At 41.5% G+C, this 14,858-nt stretch overlaps 1 protein-coding gene across 2 annotated transcripts in view; it reads right to left on the bottom strand.

The window, feature by feature from the left end:
• The window catches only part of XPO7 (exportin 7), a 96,822-nt gene that overhangs the window by 7,519 nt on the left and 74,445 nt on the right, over window positions 1–14,858 (bottom strand). For both annotated transcript variants that reach the window (XM_080674230.1, XM_080674231.1), the window contains exons 12-21: window positions 13,207–13,400; window positions 12,656–12,761; window positions 10,567–10,702; window positions 9,985–10,058; window positions 8,763–8,843; window positions 7,619–7,682; window positions 7,173–7,281; window positions 6,147–6,253; window positions 2,772–2,860; window positions 1,936–2,043 (exon numbers count right to left, since the gene is read on the bottom strand). In XM_080674230.1, the coding sequence (XP_080530356.1) occupies window positions 1,936–2,043; window positions 2,772–2,860; window positions 6,147–6,253; window positions 7,173–7,281; window positions 7,619–7,682; window positions 8,763–8,843; window positions 9,985–10,058; window positions 10,567–10,702; window positions 12,656–12,761; window positions 13,207–13,400 (1,068 nt within the window). The remainder of the gene's footprint in view (window positions 1–1,935; window positions 2,044–2,771; window positions 2,861–6,146; window positions 6,254–7,172; window positions 7,282–7,618; window positions 7,683–8,762; window positions 8,844–9,984; window positions 10,059–10,566; window positions 10,703–12,655; window positions 12,762–13,206; window positions 13,401–14,858) is intronic.

Below are 14,858 nucleotides of genomic sequence, written 5' to 3'. Positions count from 1 at the left end.
CTTGGTTTTAGTGCTTTGTTTCTTTCCTAGGCATTTCCACTGTCTGAAATGACTGTCCATACTTGTTTTATTGTCTGTCTTCCCCCAGAATGTCTAACTCACAACCTTTAGACATCAACCTACATTTACCTTTATAGCTTCGGTGGAACTAAGGGAGGGCACACGCATCATTACGCTTTTTAAGGAGAGAAATGCAAAGGGACTGGGACTGCTCTTACATAAATCAGGCAAGAAGGCAAACATTTTAAAACAACCCGAGCTTTGAGTTCCAGACTGTTCCCTAGACCAGAGCAACTCTTCATTGGTTTGCCCTATCTTTTAATGAGTTTCACTGACTCTAATTTAAGGTCTCACCCCCAGGAGTCCTTCTTAATCCTTTCCTCCCCTCCCACACTGATCCCATCAAGATCTCGCTCTACAATATGCCCTGAATCCTTCCACTTCTATGGCCCTCTACTGCCACTCTTGCCCCCGACAGTCCATTCTTCATGTGGTAGTTAGAATGGTACCTTTAAGTAATGTAAACGAGATCACTTTAATTCCTTGCTTACAGTACTTCAGCAGCTTCCCACTGTAATGAGAATACATGCCCACTCTTGACTACTGCGGGACCAGGTCCTGTTAGATCAGCTTCTGCCCCTTGCTTGGCTCCGCCTACCAGGGCTTCCCCATTCACATGCTCACTCCGGTGGCATTTTTCTGTCCAAGTCCTAGCAAGCTCCCCCTTCTCAAGACTTCTGCAGTTGTTTTCTGTTTAGAATGCTCTCATCCCTCTCTCTGCAGGGCACCCAGAATTTTTCTTGTCATTAAGAACCCAACTTAAATATCACCTTCTCTGACCCCCTCTCCTTCAATTCCTTTGTTTAGTACCTTATTTTTCCCCCTAGCCCTTTCCACTGTTTGAAATGATTGTTCATGCTTGTTTTACTGTCTGTCTCCCCCCCAGAATGTAACACCTAAGGTTTGGCTGGCACAATAGCTTGGGAAATTGCCTGACAAAGAGTAGATGCTCTCAAATATATAGTTTATAAGTGAATAACTCTTAACCATAAGCCCCATGGGAGGCAACATCCTCTCTGAATATTACAGACTCCCTTACCAAGGTAGTTTTAAAAATTATTCTCTCAGGAGTGCCACAAGAGGCAGATACACAGATCTGAAATTTTAGTTGAGTCAAAGTGCTAGATTTTTCTTTTTCTCCGTCCCTAAATCATTGGGCAAATCTAACTATCTGGTATTTGGGAATTTGTTCTCACTTTCTTTTGAAGTAAATCTTTACTGATCCAACTATAATCTGCATAACAAATACCTTTTGTAAGAAAGGGTGTTCTGCCTAGCCTATGTGGCTCAGTGGTTGAGTGCCGACCTATGAACCAGGAGGTCAGGATTCGATTCCTGGTCAGGGCACATGCCAGGGTTTCTGGCTCAATCCCCAGTAGGGGGCCTGCAGGAGGTAGTTGGTCAATGGTTCTCTCTCAGCATTGATGTTTCTATCTCTCTCTCTCTCTGAAATCAATTAAAAAAAAAAATATATATATTTTTTTACAGAAAGGGTGTTCCAATGTGCCCCGTATCACTCTTAACCATCTCCATGAAACTTGATGGGCACGGCATCATTTCCAAATGTTAACTTGTATGTGTGGGCAGGGAAATCAGAATCCTGGTTGCCAAATTCACTTCTCATAGGAATGTGTACAGTGAGACTCTTTAAAGTGACTTATTTCCTGCAAGCAGCCATAGCTTTGTATGGTTGGGACACCTTTCTTCTAAACAAAGGAAAACATATACCCGTAAACTTTTAGAAGTTTTCAAATTTTGATAGCAGTGAACCACATCATCTTCCACAATCTGCCGAAAACACTAGAAAAAGCAAATTCTCTTAGGACTCTCCCAGATAAAAGGGCAGTTGTGCCCTTTAAAAATCTTCCTCCTTACCTGTTATGAACTAATTCAGCCATCAGCTTGAGCACAGGTGTGGTGCAGGCTGGATCATGGTACCACAGCTCAATTGCCCGCTGAAGAATTGGCATATAGGATGGGTATCTGTAAGTGAAAAGCTAAGGAAGAATTCCGAATTCAGAAAGGTACAGAATTTAAAATGATTTCTCAGCTCTGGCCAAGGATAAACTGTCAGATGAAAGTTCTCTAACTTCCTGTCTCTTGCTGTGCTAATCTTAGTCTTTCTAACCAGGAGCTAAAGTGATTGTGTGTCCTTTAACTTGTAATAGGCATCTAATAACACATTGAAGTTTACATAATGCCTTTCTTCTGAAGAGCACAATGCATTTCATGTTGTTATTTATTCTCTTACTTGTGGTACGATAGGGAATCAGCTGTTTCTGTTACATAACTTTGGATAAACAGAGGCATTCTGTTTTGTGATTTGTTCAAATTATGAAGTCAGTAAGGTTAGATTTTATAATTCCTAGTGAAACTGTCTTTTTTTAGTAGATTGAAATGTCTGTCTTTCCTAAGTGTGGCAAAATTCACGTGCAAAAATTCCAGTGGGACAGTTCCACAGCCATTTATATCTGGGACTCTGAGAAAAGCTGGGGAACCACCGATTCATTTCCCCACCTCAGTGACCAGAGCAGACAATGTTATGTCATTAAACCACACCGGAATGGCAGCTTATAGACATAGCTATGGCAGGTCTTCTGGGTAACTCTTCACCTTCTTTGCCTCCCCACTCCTCCCCCTGCCTCCTTCCCCATAACCCCATCACTCATTCAAACATCAGTTAAGGCCAGCTGTGACACGAGTTAGGATACATCCATTCAAACAGCATCATGAAACTGGTCTTGGCATTGAAGGCAAAAGCTATCCCTCTCAGGTCTCTTACCAGGCCAACTAGAGTTCGCTGTAGAAGAAGGCAAAAATATGTTAAAAGCAATGAAAAAGCAAACTTATAGCCACCTTATGGGGACTTCACATATCTGTAATCGAATTCTTCCTGCCATCTTTCAAAAAACACTCCTTCCCAGAAATCTTACCTTTTGTGACAGCATGATGAACCTGGATATTATGCTAAGTGAAGTAAGCCAGTCAAGAGAAAGACATATGATTTCACTCATACATGGAATCTAATGAACAAAAATAAACTGACAACACAGAAACAATGGCATGGACACATGGAACAGACTGACAGCTGTCAAGAGGGGAGGGTGATGGGGGATTGGATGAAAGAAGGTGAATGGATTACACATAAGGAAAGAGAGATGGAGGCTAGGTGGAGGTGGTCAAGGAGGGGGGAATGGGGATGGAAAGCAACTTTCCTTGGGGTGGTGGGGGCACAATGCAGTGTGCAGACGATGCTTTATTGAGTTGTACACTTGAGACCTATATGGTTTTGCAAACCAACGTCACCCCAATAAATTCAAACAAACAAACAAATAAACATTTCTTCCCAAATATTTGGAATCAATCTCTTCCATACTAGAATGACATCCTTTCCCTGGGAAAATTAGGTTTAGAACCTTGTTGTACTATGAAAACGGGATGGTCCCAGGCTCATCACAGCAAAAATAGAGGCTGATGAAGTTTTAAGATATTAATGTGATAAATCATGTAAACACGGAAAAAGGAAAAACAGGCAGTAGAAGAGTCCCATATCCTGAAGGTCTGGTACCACACCTAGTGACACAACAATGCCAGCAGTGCCTCTGCCCCTCAAATGCAGACCCTGTCAGGAGAAGACAAAGGAGGCCACACGGTGCCTGGAAATAAGACTCATGTGTCAGATCTTGGAGCCAAAAAGCACTACGCTGTACTTTTTCAGAAAGAGACTGAGGCCCAGAGGTCAAATAACTTGCCTGCAGTCACGCTACTACGTGGCAAGAGGGCCAGGATTAGGACTCATAGCACCAAGGCTCCAAATCCAGTGCTGCCTTTCTCGATGGAGCCTTTGCTGAGCAGCAGTAAGACTGCTCTTAAAAGCTAGTCGTCACCAGCAGGCTCAAGGAGGTAGCACATTTGTGTATCCTGTCTCATTTGTTAAAAATGACTGTACTTCTGCTGACAGCCTGCTTTAAGCAAGCAGTTCTATTCCTAAACTGATACTGTGAGCTCGATGTTCAAGTCTAAGACACGGCCAGTCTAAAAGACTTGTTACATTAGGCATAACAACAGTTGTAGTTCAAGGCCAGGTGTTTCTTTCATGAACTTTACTTGCTTTGTACAGAACTAGTGTGATGGGGAAAAGGCTGATGTTTTCTGATATCCCTCAGTTATATTTGGTGCTAGCAGGTTGTCACTCTACATTACTGGTATGTCCCACACTAACTTAGCTTTTTAAAAAAATAAATTTTTTAAAATTGATTTCCGAGAGGAAGGGAGAAGGAGAGAGTCAGAAACATCAATGATGAGAGAGAATCATTGATCAGCAGCCTCCTGCATGCCCCCTACTGGGGACCGAGCCGGCAACCCAAGCATGTGCCCTTGACCGGAATTGAACCCAGGACCCTTCAGTCTGCAGGCCGACGCTCTATCCACTGAGCCAAACCAGCTGGGCTAACTTAGCTTTGAATGGCACCCATCTCAGATCCTAAAACACTGATGTAAAGAGGAGAGGTGGACCAAGTGGTGTTGCTCTCTGACGTCCCTGCTGACTTGGAGATAGAAAATAAAGAGGCTTTCTAAATATAAAAAAGGAGAATTTTAGAATGTCAGGTAAAACCTGGCATTCTAGAATTCAGCCACAATGTCATTATGGATACTACAAAACGTCCTACACATATTAATAGCACAGTGTCTTCTGGTTTTGGTACAGAGAGCTGTAAGTAAAGAGAGCAGATGTGCATGAAGTAAAAACACAAGAGAAGCAAAAATCTAAAAATGACAATTTTGCCTTGGCTGGTGTGGTTTGGTTGGTTGGAGCATTGTCCCATACATTGAAAGGTTTCGGGTTCAATCCCCGGTTGGGGCGTATTTCTCTCTCACATCAACGTTTCTCTCTCTCTTGCCCCCTTTCTTCTCCCTAAAAGTCAATGGACATACCCTCGGGTAAGGATTAAAAAAGAATAAATTAAAAATAAATAATGATAATTTTGAGGGCCAGGAATCAATAACTAAGGTTAACTTTAAAATTCCATATATATGGAAATTCATAAACCCTTCTAAATGACTCATGTATCAAAGAAATCTTAATGGAAATTAGAAAATACAAAAGACTTAATGATAATAAAAATGTTACATTTCAAAACTTGTGGATTCTGCAGACCTGTTTCACAATAGTATGAACATAATACCACTGAAATTAATATGGTACACTTAAATATGGTTACACTGCAAATTTCATGTTATGTGGTTTGCTTGTTTTTTTTTTTAAGCACAATTAAACAACTTCTGGCCCAGCTGGCGTGGCTCAGTACTTGAGCATCGACCTATGAAGTAGGAGGCCATGGGTCCATTCCTGGTCTGGGCACATGCCTGGGTTGTGGGCTTGATCTCCAGTGTGAGGTGTGCAGGAGGCAGCCAATCAATAATTCTCTCTTATCACTGATGTTTCTCTCTCTCTCTTCCTCTCTGAGATAAAAAAAAAATATATTAAAAAGCCCCCCAAAAACTTCTGGAGTAATATACCTAGAGGGGCACTTATAGTCTTAAACGGTTACATTATGAAAGAAGGGCTGAAAAGTTAAGAAGTTAGAATAGCATCACCTCAACAAAAATATACGAAAATAAAGATTAAAAGTAGAAATGAATGAAATACAAAACACGGGTAAAATAGAGCTAAAACAAAGTAAAAAAAATTACAAAGACTAATAAAACTAAGCTCTGGCAGGACTGATAGAAAAAAAAAAGAAGTACTAATTAGTATTAAAAATGAAAAAGAGACATAAACTAAAGATACAAAAATTAACAAGGCAATGTAAAAACATAAAATAACTTCATGCTCATACACTGAAAAATTTAAGATAAAAAATCCTAATTGCTGCTTAAGAACATGCTGTAATGTAAATATAGAGTTGATAAATCCATACTGGCCCTTGTATTTCAGGACCCCAGGAGTTGAGGTGGTTAAATAAAAAGCTAACTCTGTGGAAAATTCATGGATCAGCAATATATTCTGTATTGCTAAGCTAATCGAGTCTCTACCAGGGACTCCCTCAATCAGAAGCTGACCAGTCAATGGGTGAAGGACTCACCTTTGCCTCTTGCTCATTGAAACTATTGGTGCTAAACATCTGGGCCACTGCCTCAAACGCTGCTGTGAGTGGCAGCATGAATTGCTCATACTGATCTTCATCCTCTCCTGTAAGGGAAACAAGCAGGATGTGACCCCAACACACACAACTCAAAGCTGGGTATGCATAGAAAATGAGACGAGCAGGTCCAAGGGTAAATCAGGGGCCCTTTAATACCCTAATTAGTAGTAATTTCAGAATAAAATGTATACATATAGAAACAATTTTTAAGCTAGAAAATGGCTGAAATCATCTTGTCCAAATATGTTCAATTTTTTTCCATACTGAGTTACAATATCAGAGATTCATATGTATGTGTATAAGGCACTCTGGTATTTATCTGTTTTTCCTTAAGTGAGAACTATAGTCAGCTGAGAGAGAACTGAGTCTGGTGTGTGAGAACTAGACGAGACTCAAGCTTGAAACAGGTGTGTGTAGAGGCTTTATTCAGTTTTCTCTTTTTAGTAACCTTTCACAAACCTAAAAAAATATTTAATGTCATTGTAGTAGGATTAAATTTAAATAGCTCAAAATTATGATTCCATTCTGCTTCAGTTATTAGTTGATCCCAAACTGCTAATATCACAGCTAGAGCTAGAAAGGTGTGTAATGCCCTCCGGGTTCATATGTGCTAATGAACTGGGAAATAAAAGGTTTTGTTGCACCCCTATGTGGGGTGGATGGGGTTATATGACCAACAAGAAGCATTTAGGAATCTCAATTCCCAATTCCTTATTTTACAGGTGAGAAATATGGACAGTATTTTAAAGCCACTGCACATCAGCTGAAAATTTCAGATGCATACTGCTATTCTCTTTCAGGTACAGGGACCCTGATAGTGTTATGTACTCTCAGACTATTATTTCAGATAGTTTTGTTTCTGTTGAAACAACAGAAAAGACCGACCCCACACCTAGTTTTCTATCCTCAAGTAAAAATTTAGAACAATGTCAGATTACTTTAAGTGTCTAAGATTTACTGCAGTACCTAAATCCACCATGAGGAGACGCCCAAGTGCTGTGTAGAAGGTAGTCCGACACCGCATGTCTGTCAGGTTGGACTGATTGTTAATGCCCAAAAATGAAAAGTGCTCGCTCTATTGAAAAAGAGAAAACAAGTTAAAATGATAAAAACATGGGTTAGAGGCAGAATGCAAGCCAGTAATTTTAGAACTACTGATCCCTTTCAAGCTAATGGCTACAATCATCATTCCTTAAGGATATCATGGGTATTAAGAATTTATTTTTTGATTTGTTATTGTTACCTACAACTAATTTATCTTGGTATGAATAACAGCTGGCGGTTTCACCATAACTCAGACCTTCTGGAGCACAAAGAGCAGTTGTGACGACAGTTAAGTGTAAGCTGCAGTGTGCTGGGGGTCGAGAACAGTCTGGCTGGAGAGGAGCAGGAAGAGGGCTAGGACCACTCACCGTGTGATTGTTCAGCATGAACTGTACCGCACTCAGCTTCACTAGTTTCCTTACACTACTGTATGTGCAGGCAAAAGGAGAAGGTCAAGGAAAGTGTGATGCAAACCAAGAATCTTGAATGCAGAATGAAACTACTTTATCCTAAGTACAGTTCCATATCCAGATATTATTTTTCTTAACCACTTGAGTATAACACTGTCAACAGGGGAAAAAATGTGTACTCTTCTAAGCAGTGTTTAACTGAGCAATGAGAATACCCATATCAAACTCCTATCAGTAAGAAAATAGATAAAACCCAGCAGTTTCACCCAAGAACCATGAACATCCTAGAGCAGCTTTTCTCCAGAAGGCTTCTAAGAGATAATTAAGCCCTAAGGCCCTGCCTAAGGGGTCCATTGTGTGTAGTGAATTAACTTTCTCTCCTATGCATTTAGGAGGGTACTAGCTATATACACTGAGTGGCCAGATTATTATGATCTCTGAACGCATAATAATCTGGCCACTCAGTGTATATCCTATATAATAAAAGGCTAATACGCAAATTGTCTCCTTGACTAGCAGGCAGGCCAGCCAACGCCCATGTCCCCTCTCCCTGGCCAGGCTGGCCAGATCCCACCCATGCACCAATTCATGCACTGGGCCTCTAATATATATATACATATACACACACACACACACAGAGTGGCCAGATTATTATGCATTCAGAGATCTTAATAATCTGGCCACTCAGTGTATAATCTTTGGGAGAATTGAGAAAAGTCACTCAATATTTTTAAGGTTTACTTTTCTTGCAGACTCCGGCTTGTGAGAGGCTGTCTCAGAGTGGTTCCAACTTTGCAGCAGACCTAGTCCAAGCGGAGAGGAAGCAGAGCCACTGCTTTTACTGGGAAGCTTGTAATCAGGTTGCTTCTAGAGATAGCCAGGGATAAATCTGTAGTAAACTATCAGCTTGTGGGTTGCCTCATTTCTGGGGCCTGGAATTATTCCTGGATTCTGTGTGGGCACTGCTTTTGGCTCCTAGAATGGAAGACACTTAAATACCCATACAGCTAAATTAAAGTGGTAACAGCAGGCGGCCATGATTTCTAGGAGGGCCCACACCACAGTTCCTGTGGTGCACAGAAGCTGGCTTAGAAAAGGATATCCAATGGAGAGGTCATTGAGAAGCTGTAGTGTCTTAGAGGTGATTGGTTCACAGCGGCCCCAGTACTTGAGGTTGGTGATGCTGGAGGACAAAAAGAAAAAACAACACAAGAGACACTTTTGATTTGCCTGTTTTCCTTGAGGGTTGGGATTAGAAAATCATCCATCACGAATCACCACACATCTGCATCACCAATTCACAGACATCACAACCACAAAAAATGGGTATAAAATCTCCGTACTTACATTTGGTTGACTAGAAAAATTATCCTTCAGATAATCTTCACTACTTGGTTCCAAAGCTACACTGGCCCATACCCAGGCCCTTGGAATTCTGGGGCACTCCAGGGCTGATTTCTGCAGCAAGGGTAAGAGATTTCTGCGGCAGTGATAACATGCAGACGTATGAAATTCTGCACCTGCACCATCCACTGTCAGCTGCAGAATTCTAGTAGCCCTTGCTTCTGGATTCTTGGCTGGCAGAGTCCTGTAGACCCCCTTTGCCTTTTTCATCTTAAATTATCAACCAGCTCATGGATATGAGTGTTTAGGATTGGGATGGTTGGAAGGAGGCAAAATGTCACTTTGCACACAGCCCTGGTTAAGTTGGCTCCAATGTGTGCTTTGATAAATTAAGCTCCTAAAAAGGGGAAATGCAAACAAAGGGCACAACTTAAAACAACAACAACAAAAGGGCCAATTAGGAGCTTTTCTTCCTTCCAACTTTGAAGACAAGTCCAACAATAGCACCAGATTTTGGAGATTCAAGACTCTCAAAGGGTGTGATGCTTGAGAGGAACAAGCCTGTTTTAAAGTGGGGCTCTCCTCCCAGGGGGCCGTCTAGTGAAAATCAGCACCAGAAGGCAAGTGCCCACTCTGGGCACCCCTGGCAGCAGGGTGATGGAGTGAAGGCTGAGCACCAATCACTGGGGAGGGAGGGCCGTTTTGCTAATGCCACGACAGGGTTTCACCTGTGATTCCAGAGGCTTTGGATGAGATTCCACATGAACAAAATTAAATCCTTGCCTGTACAAGCCTGGAATGCTCTGGGGCCGGGCCATATCTCTAAGCACAGCTTGTCACACACTCAAAATGCACAGTATTCTGACGCAAACGATCAATGCTGGAATACCAAGGCACTGGCAGCACAATGCCAAGATCACATTTTACAGTTGCAATAGGATTGCAAGGGACTCTTGCTGATGGCAAGCCAAAACACTTACATTTTTCCTATGAAGACGCTTAGGACCATGGTCTCATCATTCAAGCCCAGAACTTCTGAGAGGCGGCGGTACAGCTGGTGTTGTGTTGAGAAGAGAAAGTAACCAGAAAACATGGATTAGAAAAATCACATCCCAGTACTGTTATGTCCTCATTCAGGGGGTAAGATGTGGGAAGAAGAATGGCCAACAATGCTGAAGAAGCCTTTACTGAAGTGAAAAGCTAGGCTCTAAGTATTACTAAATACTGGGTAGGTGTTGGGCTATTTTATAGTCCCTTCAAACACTGAATTTACAAAAAGACTGTGAAATCCTTCTGCTGTTCTAAACATCAATTCATGAACAGAGACTGAGAACTGAAAATTCTGGGAACACCAACAGGTATTTGTTAAGTATATGGAGCACTAGAGAAATGGGCCCATTCTTTGATGAGTCTCCCAAAATTCTATAAACTAAGAGGAGACAGCTGGACTATTCCTGATACGTAAAACCTGGAGACTGTCGGAACTGTTAGCAGCTGTTTCCTTGAACGGCAATTCCACAAACAGAAGGGAGAACCAATGGAGCCAACAGAGAGTCTGTTACCTTCGAGGATTTTTGCACCTGGTCCCCAATGTAGATCTTACGAAACTGTTCAAAAAAGCTCAACATGGCCAGCTCTAGCTTCTCGTTGCCCGCCTGAGCCAAGCGAGAATCTGTTAGATTCATCAGCTGGAGCACCCTAGAAGAAGAAGAGCAATGGTTCTCTCAACAGCAGGATATCCCAGTCACTCTAGAAAGAGTCGTACAAGTCTCCTCTCCTCCCCATACTATCTGAAAGGCATTCTCTGCAGGCTCTAAGTGCTGGGGAGGGACTAAGAAGTCTGCCCCACAGGAACCACAGCCAAGGAATAAATATGAATGACTAGTGAGATGTTTAAAAGTTCCAGTCCGCTGAGACTGTAGATCGAGGCAGAACTTGTAATCAGCTTAACGACGGTGGGGGGAAAAGCCCATCTTTCAGTAATGGTTTTCCTTGAAACTTCTGTGAGACCTTGAGTAAAGCAATTTATTTTGAGTCCCTGTTCCTCATTTATAAAAATGAGGGAGACTGGATGAAACCAATGGTTCTCACTCATTTTTCTCACAGAGCCAAGAAAGAAATGAAGACACATGAAGGACAATGGTCACAGGTGGCAACACTTCCAGGGACCAAGCAGATATGCTACCTGTGACTTCATCCCTTCTCCCTGGACCCATCCCCACAAAGAAAGCATACTGGAATGCAAGTGCATGAATGTGAATGAATAAGAATAATGTTATTACAAGTGAATCATCTGACACTCTGATATTGTGAGAATAGATAACAAACTATGTGTGACATGTCATGAGTGAATTAGATTCAGCCACTGTGCAGCAACACGCAACTAGAACTGGTATAGAAGAGATGGTCTGAACTCAATTTACATTGTGGCACACACAGTATCACACCAGGCTGCAAACTCAAAGAGGTATTAGATGTCATCCTTAGTAAACCTTTGCTCGACTCGTCAAAAAATGCCAGTGTGACAAGCTGTGAAGTGGTCATCTGACAAACAAAATGGGGGTAGAAAGAGACAAATGGGGATTTTCAGAATATGAATAAAGATTATGGATTAAAATATGTGGGGAGCAATAAATTCTAAGGCACCCTGTTAAAATGTGTTTATCTCTAAGGAGACATCAGAAAGTTTAGAACCCTTCAGGGTAGCAGTTCTCTGAAAGGTCACAAAACCATTTTCATAAAAATACTACCACACTATTTGCCCTTTCCCTCAAATTCTCACAGGAGGGTGCAGTGTGGTTTCTTAGGGGCTACAAGCCCATGGGATCACAAGACTGAATGCAGAAGCAGGTCTGAGAATCCAGCTGACTTCTATGCCAGACATTAGAACAAAGCCACTCTTCTCATTAGTTTTTTTTGGAAAAAGTTATTAAAAATATTATTTATGTTGAGATGTAATTTGGCTTATTGCTACTTTAAAATGAATTATAAAAATTTTCTGTTTTATTTCTAATACGATAAACACTGACAGATGTATCTCACATTAAACAAAGGCTCTCTGAGGTCCTCAAGGTTTGAGAACCTCTGCTGTAGGGTATTCAATAGCCCACCGTTTTATTTCTATGGTAAATTTTTAGAAATCACTAAATGCTTATTTATGGGGTTTAGTAATATAAGAATCACACAGATACAAAATAACCTGAAGTCCTGTAGGTGGAGAAGTATATGGTCAAGAGATCTGAAAGGCTGCAGAAACTATATAATTCTATCTTTGGAGGATATTGGAAGAACCAGTTTTCTATTAGACTTGCTCTGGTACGGCAAAAGCAGTCCACATTTTATTAACTTTCAGGTATTGTCCTTAAACAGAACTAAAAGCAACTCCTCAGTCTAATTTTCCTAATTCTGTATCCACCAATTCCTTGCCGAATTAAAGTAAGGTTGGTAGTCAGAGTTCTTGCTATACGTATGAAAGGTTTGAAACTGGACCTGTAACAAACAGTCCTTCATTCTCATGAGATTATATTCCATAAATAGGGAGAAAAGCATTAACAGAAGCATGTCAAGTTCCTGTGGTCTCAGAACCCAAAAGGGGTTGTGGGTGAGGGTGGGTCGCAGCAGTGAAATAGGAAGCCCCGTGGGAGCACTTACCGACAGACAAGCTCACCATCCATAGCATCCTGCTCATCAGTGCTGGCAAAAGAGACCCGGCCACCAATCACTGCCCCAATAATGTAAACCAGCCATGTCAGCCTTCCTGCAACAGGAGAAAACCCATTAATGTCACCTCCAGTAATAATTTCAAGAAGAAATCCCTCACTGGGAGGATCACTTCTTATTAGGAGCTTCCTTTATCTTAAGAACACCATGGAGAAGCCACAAAGCCTTACTTGGCTTATAGAGTATAGCTACTACTCTGCTCTGGTAAGGGTGCTGGCAAGGGGAAAATTCACCAGATAACCAAGTTTCCCCTACCAGACAAGGTCATTATTTTTAGAGTGCAGAACTTAAACACAACCACTGCAAATGATTTCAGTTACTCTTCCCCTAGTCTCCTGTGGCATTTAACAAACACTCTTTTGCATGCACAGAGGAAACTGATGACGGAAGAATGCTTCTGAAGGAAAGGGAGGATAGAGGTGGCAATGAGTGAAAGGGTCCTGACATCACCTCCGTACAGGCCCGGTCTACTGTCCACTCACCCTCCTGCACGGCAATATCCATTGGGCTTGCGCTGGCACTCTGCAGCAGCTCCTGATAGGACTGAGCCGACTGGTCAAACAACTGCACGAGGAGCGCACATGTCTTCTCGTATTCACAACGCCCGATTGTAGACAGCTGGTCCAATTGCTGCTGGACCAGACCTGTATCCTCCAGAGGATCTTCCAGTCCATCTCTACTCCCAAGGGAAGAAATATGCCTATTGATTTCCCCATCCGAGCAGTTCCTTCCTCTTCATTTATCCACTGTTTCCAACAGTAGAGGCCCATATTCCAACACAACTTTTAATCAAAGAAGGAATATCAAAAAATATTGGAAGGCAGACACCTTCAACCTAAGCACCAGTCTCCCTTAGGAATATTTTGCTTATTGGTGTCCAATCTTTCAATCTGGATTTCCAGTCCTTAACATTTGTTGGCCCTGATCCTCTCATTCCTATGTTTCTCCACCCCAGGAGCTCTGGCTTCTTAGCCTCTCGTTTGTTCTCAACCATAATAAACTTTGAGATGGTAAGTATCCTGACTCCTGAGTGAGGCCATTGTGACCAGATGTGTTTTGGAATTCAGAAATCTTGAGGTTTTAGGGAGACAATATGGTACTTCTGCCATGTAATATGAACCCTCAATGGGCTCTGTGGTGTGGCAAATACAATATTCCTATAGCAGAATGTATAAATATTATGAATAGTCACACCAAGTAGAATTTAAAAAGACCACAAGGGGTCTCATATCAGTGCATGTCACATTTTGCCACCAAATGAATTTTGGTGCCAAACTTATGAGAAAATTTAGTTTTCACATCTTGGATTTCAGAATTACAGATGGGGCCCTGTGGATTTGTACCAGGTCTTGCCTTCTCTACTAGTTCATAAATTGAAAATCTTGTCATATTACAAGCTCTCTGTTGACTGTTACATCACAGAATGACAACCCAGCAGCAGCACTATCACTACCACTAGCAGCTCATAGTTGTGTGTTTACTGTGGTCCACACAGTGGGCCAGGAGACATAGTAAATTAATCCCTATAATAACCTTGCCCAAGAGTACACAGCCATTAACTAGCTCTCTGGACCCAGAGCCCACCCATGTAACCACTCCCCGACATGGTCTCACAGATATCAGCTGACTCAAGAACAGAAACTAAGCAGCTAATAAAATAACACCTCCCAGTGGACTTCAAAAATACTCAAATTTTGAAATGATTCAAAGTCATAATCAGTTAAGACCATGAACTGTTATGACAATTAAATGCATTCGACTCTAAGGAAATTAAAAATCCAACTTAAAAAACCAAGATCTTCAGAGTCCAAGTAAATTCTCTTGAGAAATAGCCAATGAAAAATATACAAGTAGTCTTGAAAGTTCTCATCACAAGAAAAAAAATATTTTAACTATGTACAGTAATGGATGTTAACCAGACTTATTGTGATCATCTTGCAATATATACAAATACTGAAGCACTATGTTGTACATCTGAAAGTAATAGAAAGCTTTATGTCAATTATACCTCCAAAAAAAAAAAAGGTTAAATGAGGTCTTAAAGGTGGGACTCTAGTCCAATAGGACTGGTGTCCTTATAACATACATATATGTGCGTGCACACACACAGAAAAGGCCCTGTGAAGACCCAGAG

Source organism: Plecotus auritus, assembly GCF_963455305.1.
Source record: "Plecotus auritus genome assembly, chromosome: 6".
NCBI classification, from domain to species: Eukaryota; Metazoa; Chordata; class Mammalia; order Chiroptera; family Vespertilionidae; genus Plecotus; species Plecotus auritus.
This window is presented reverse-complemented; position numbering and strand designations above follow the sequence as displayed.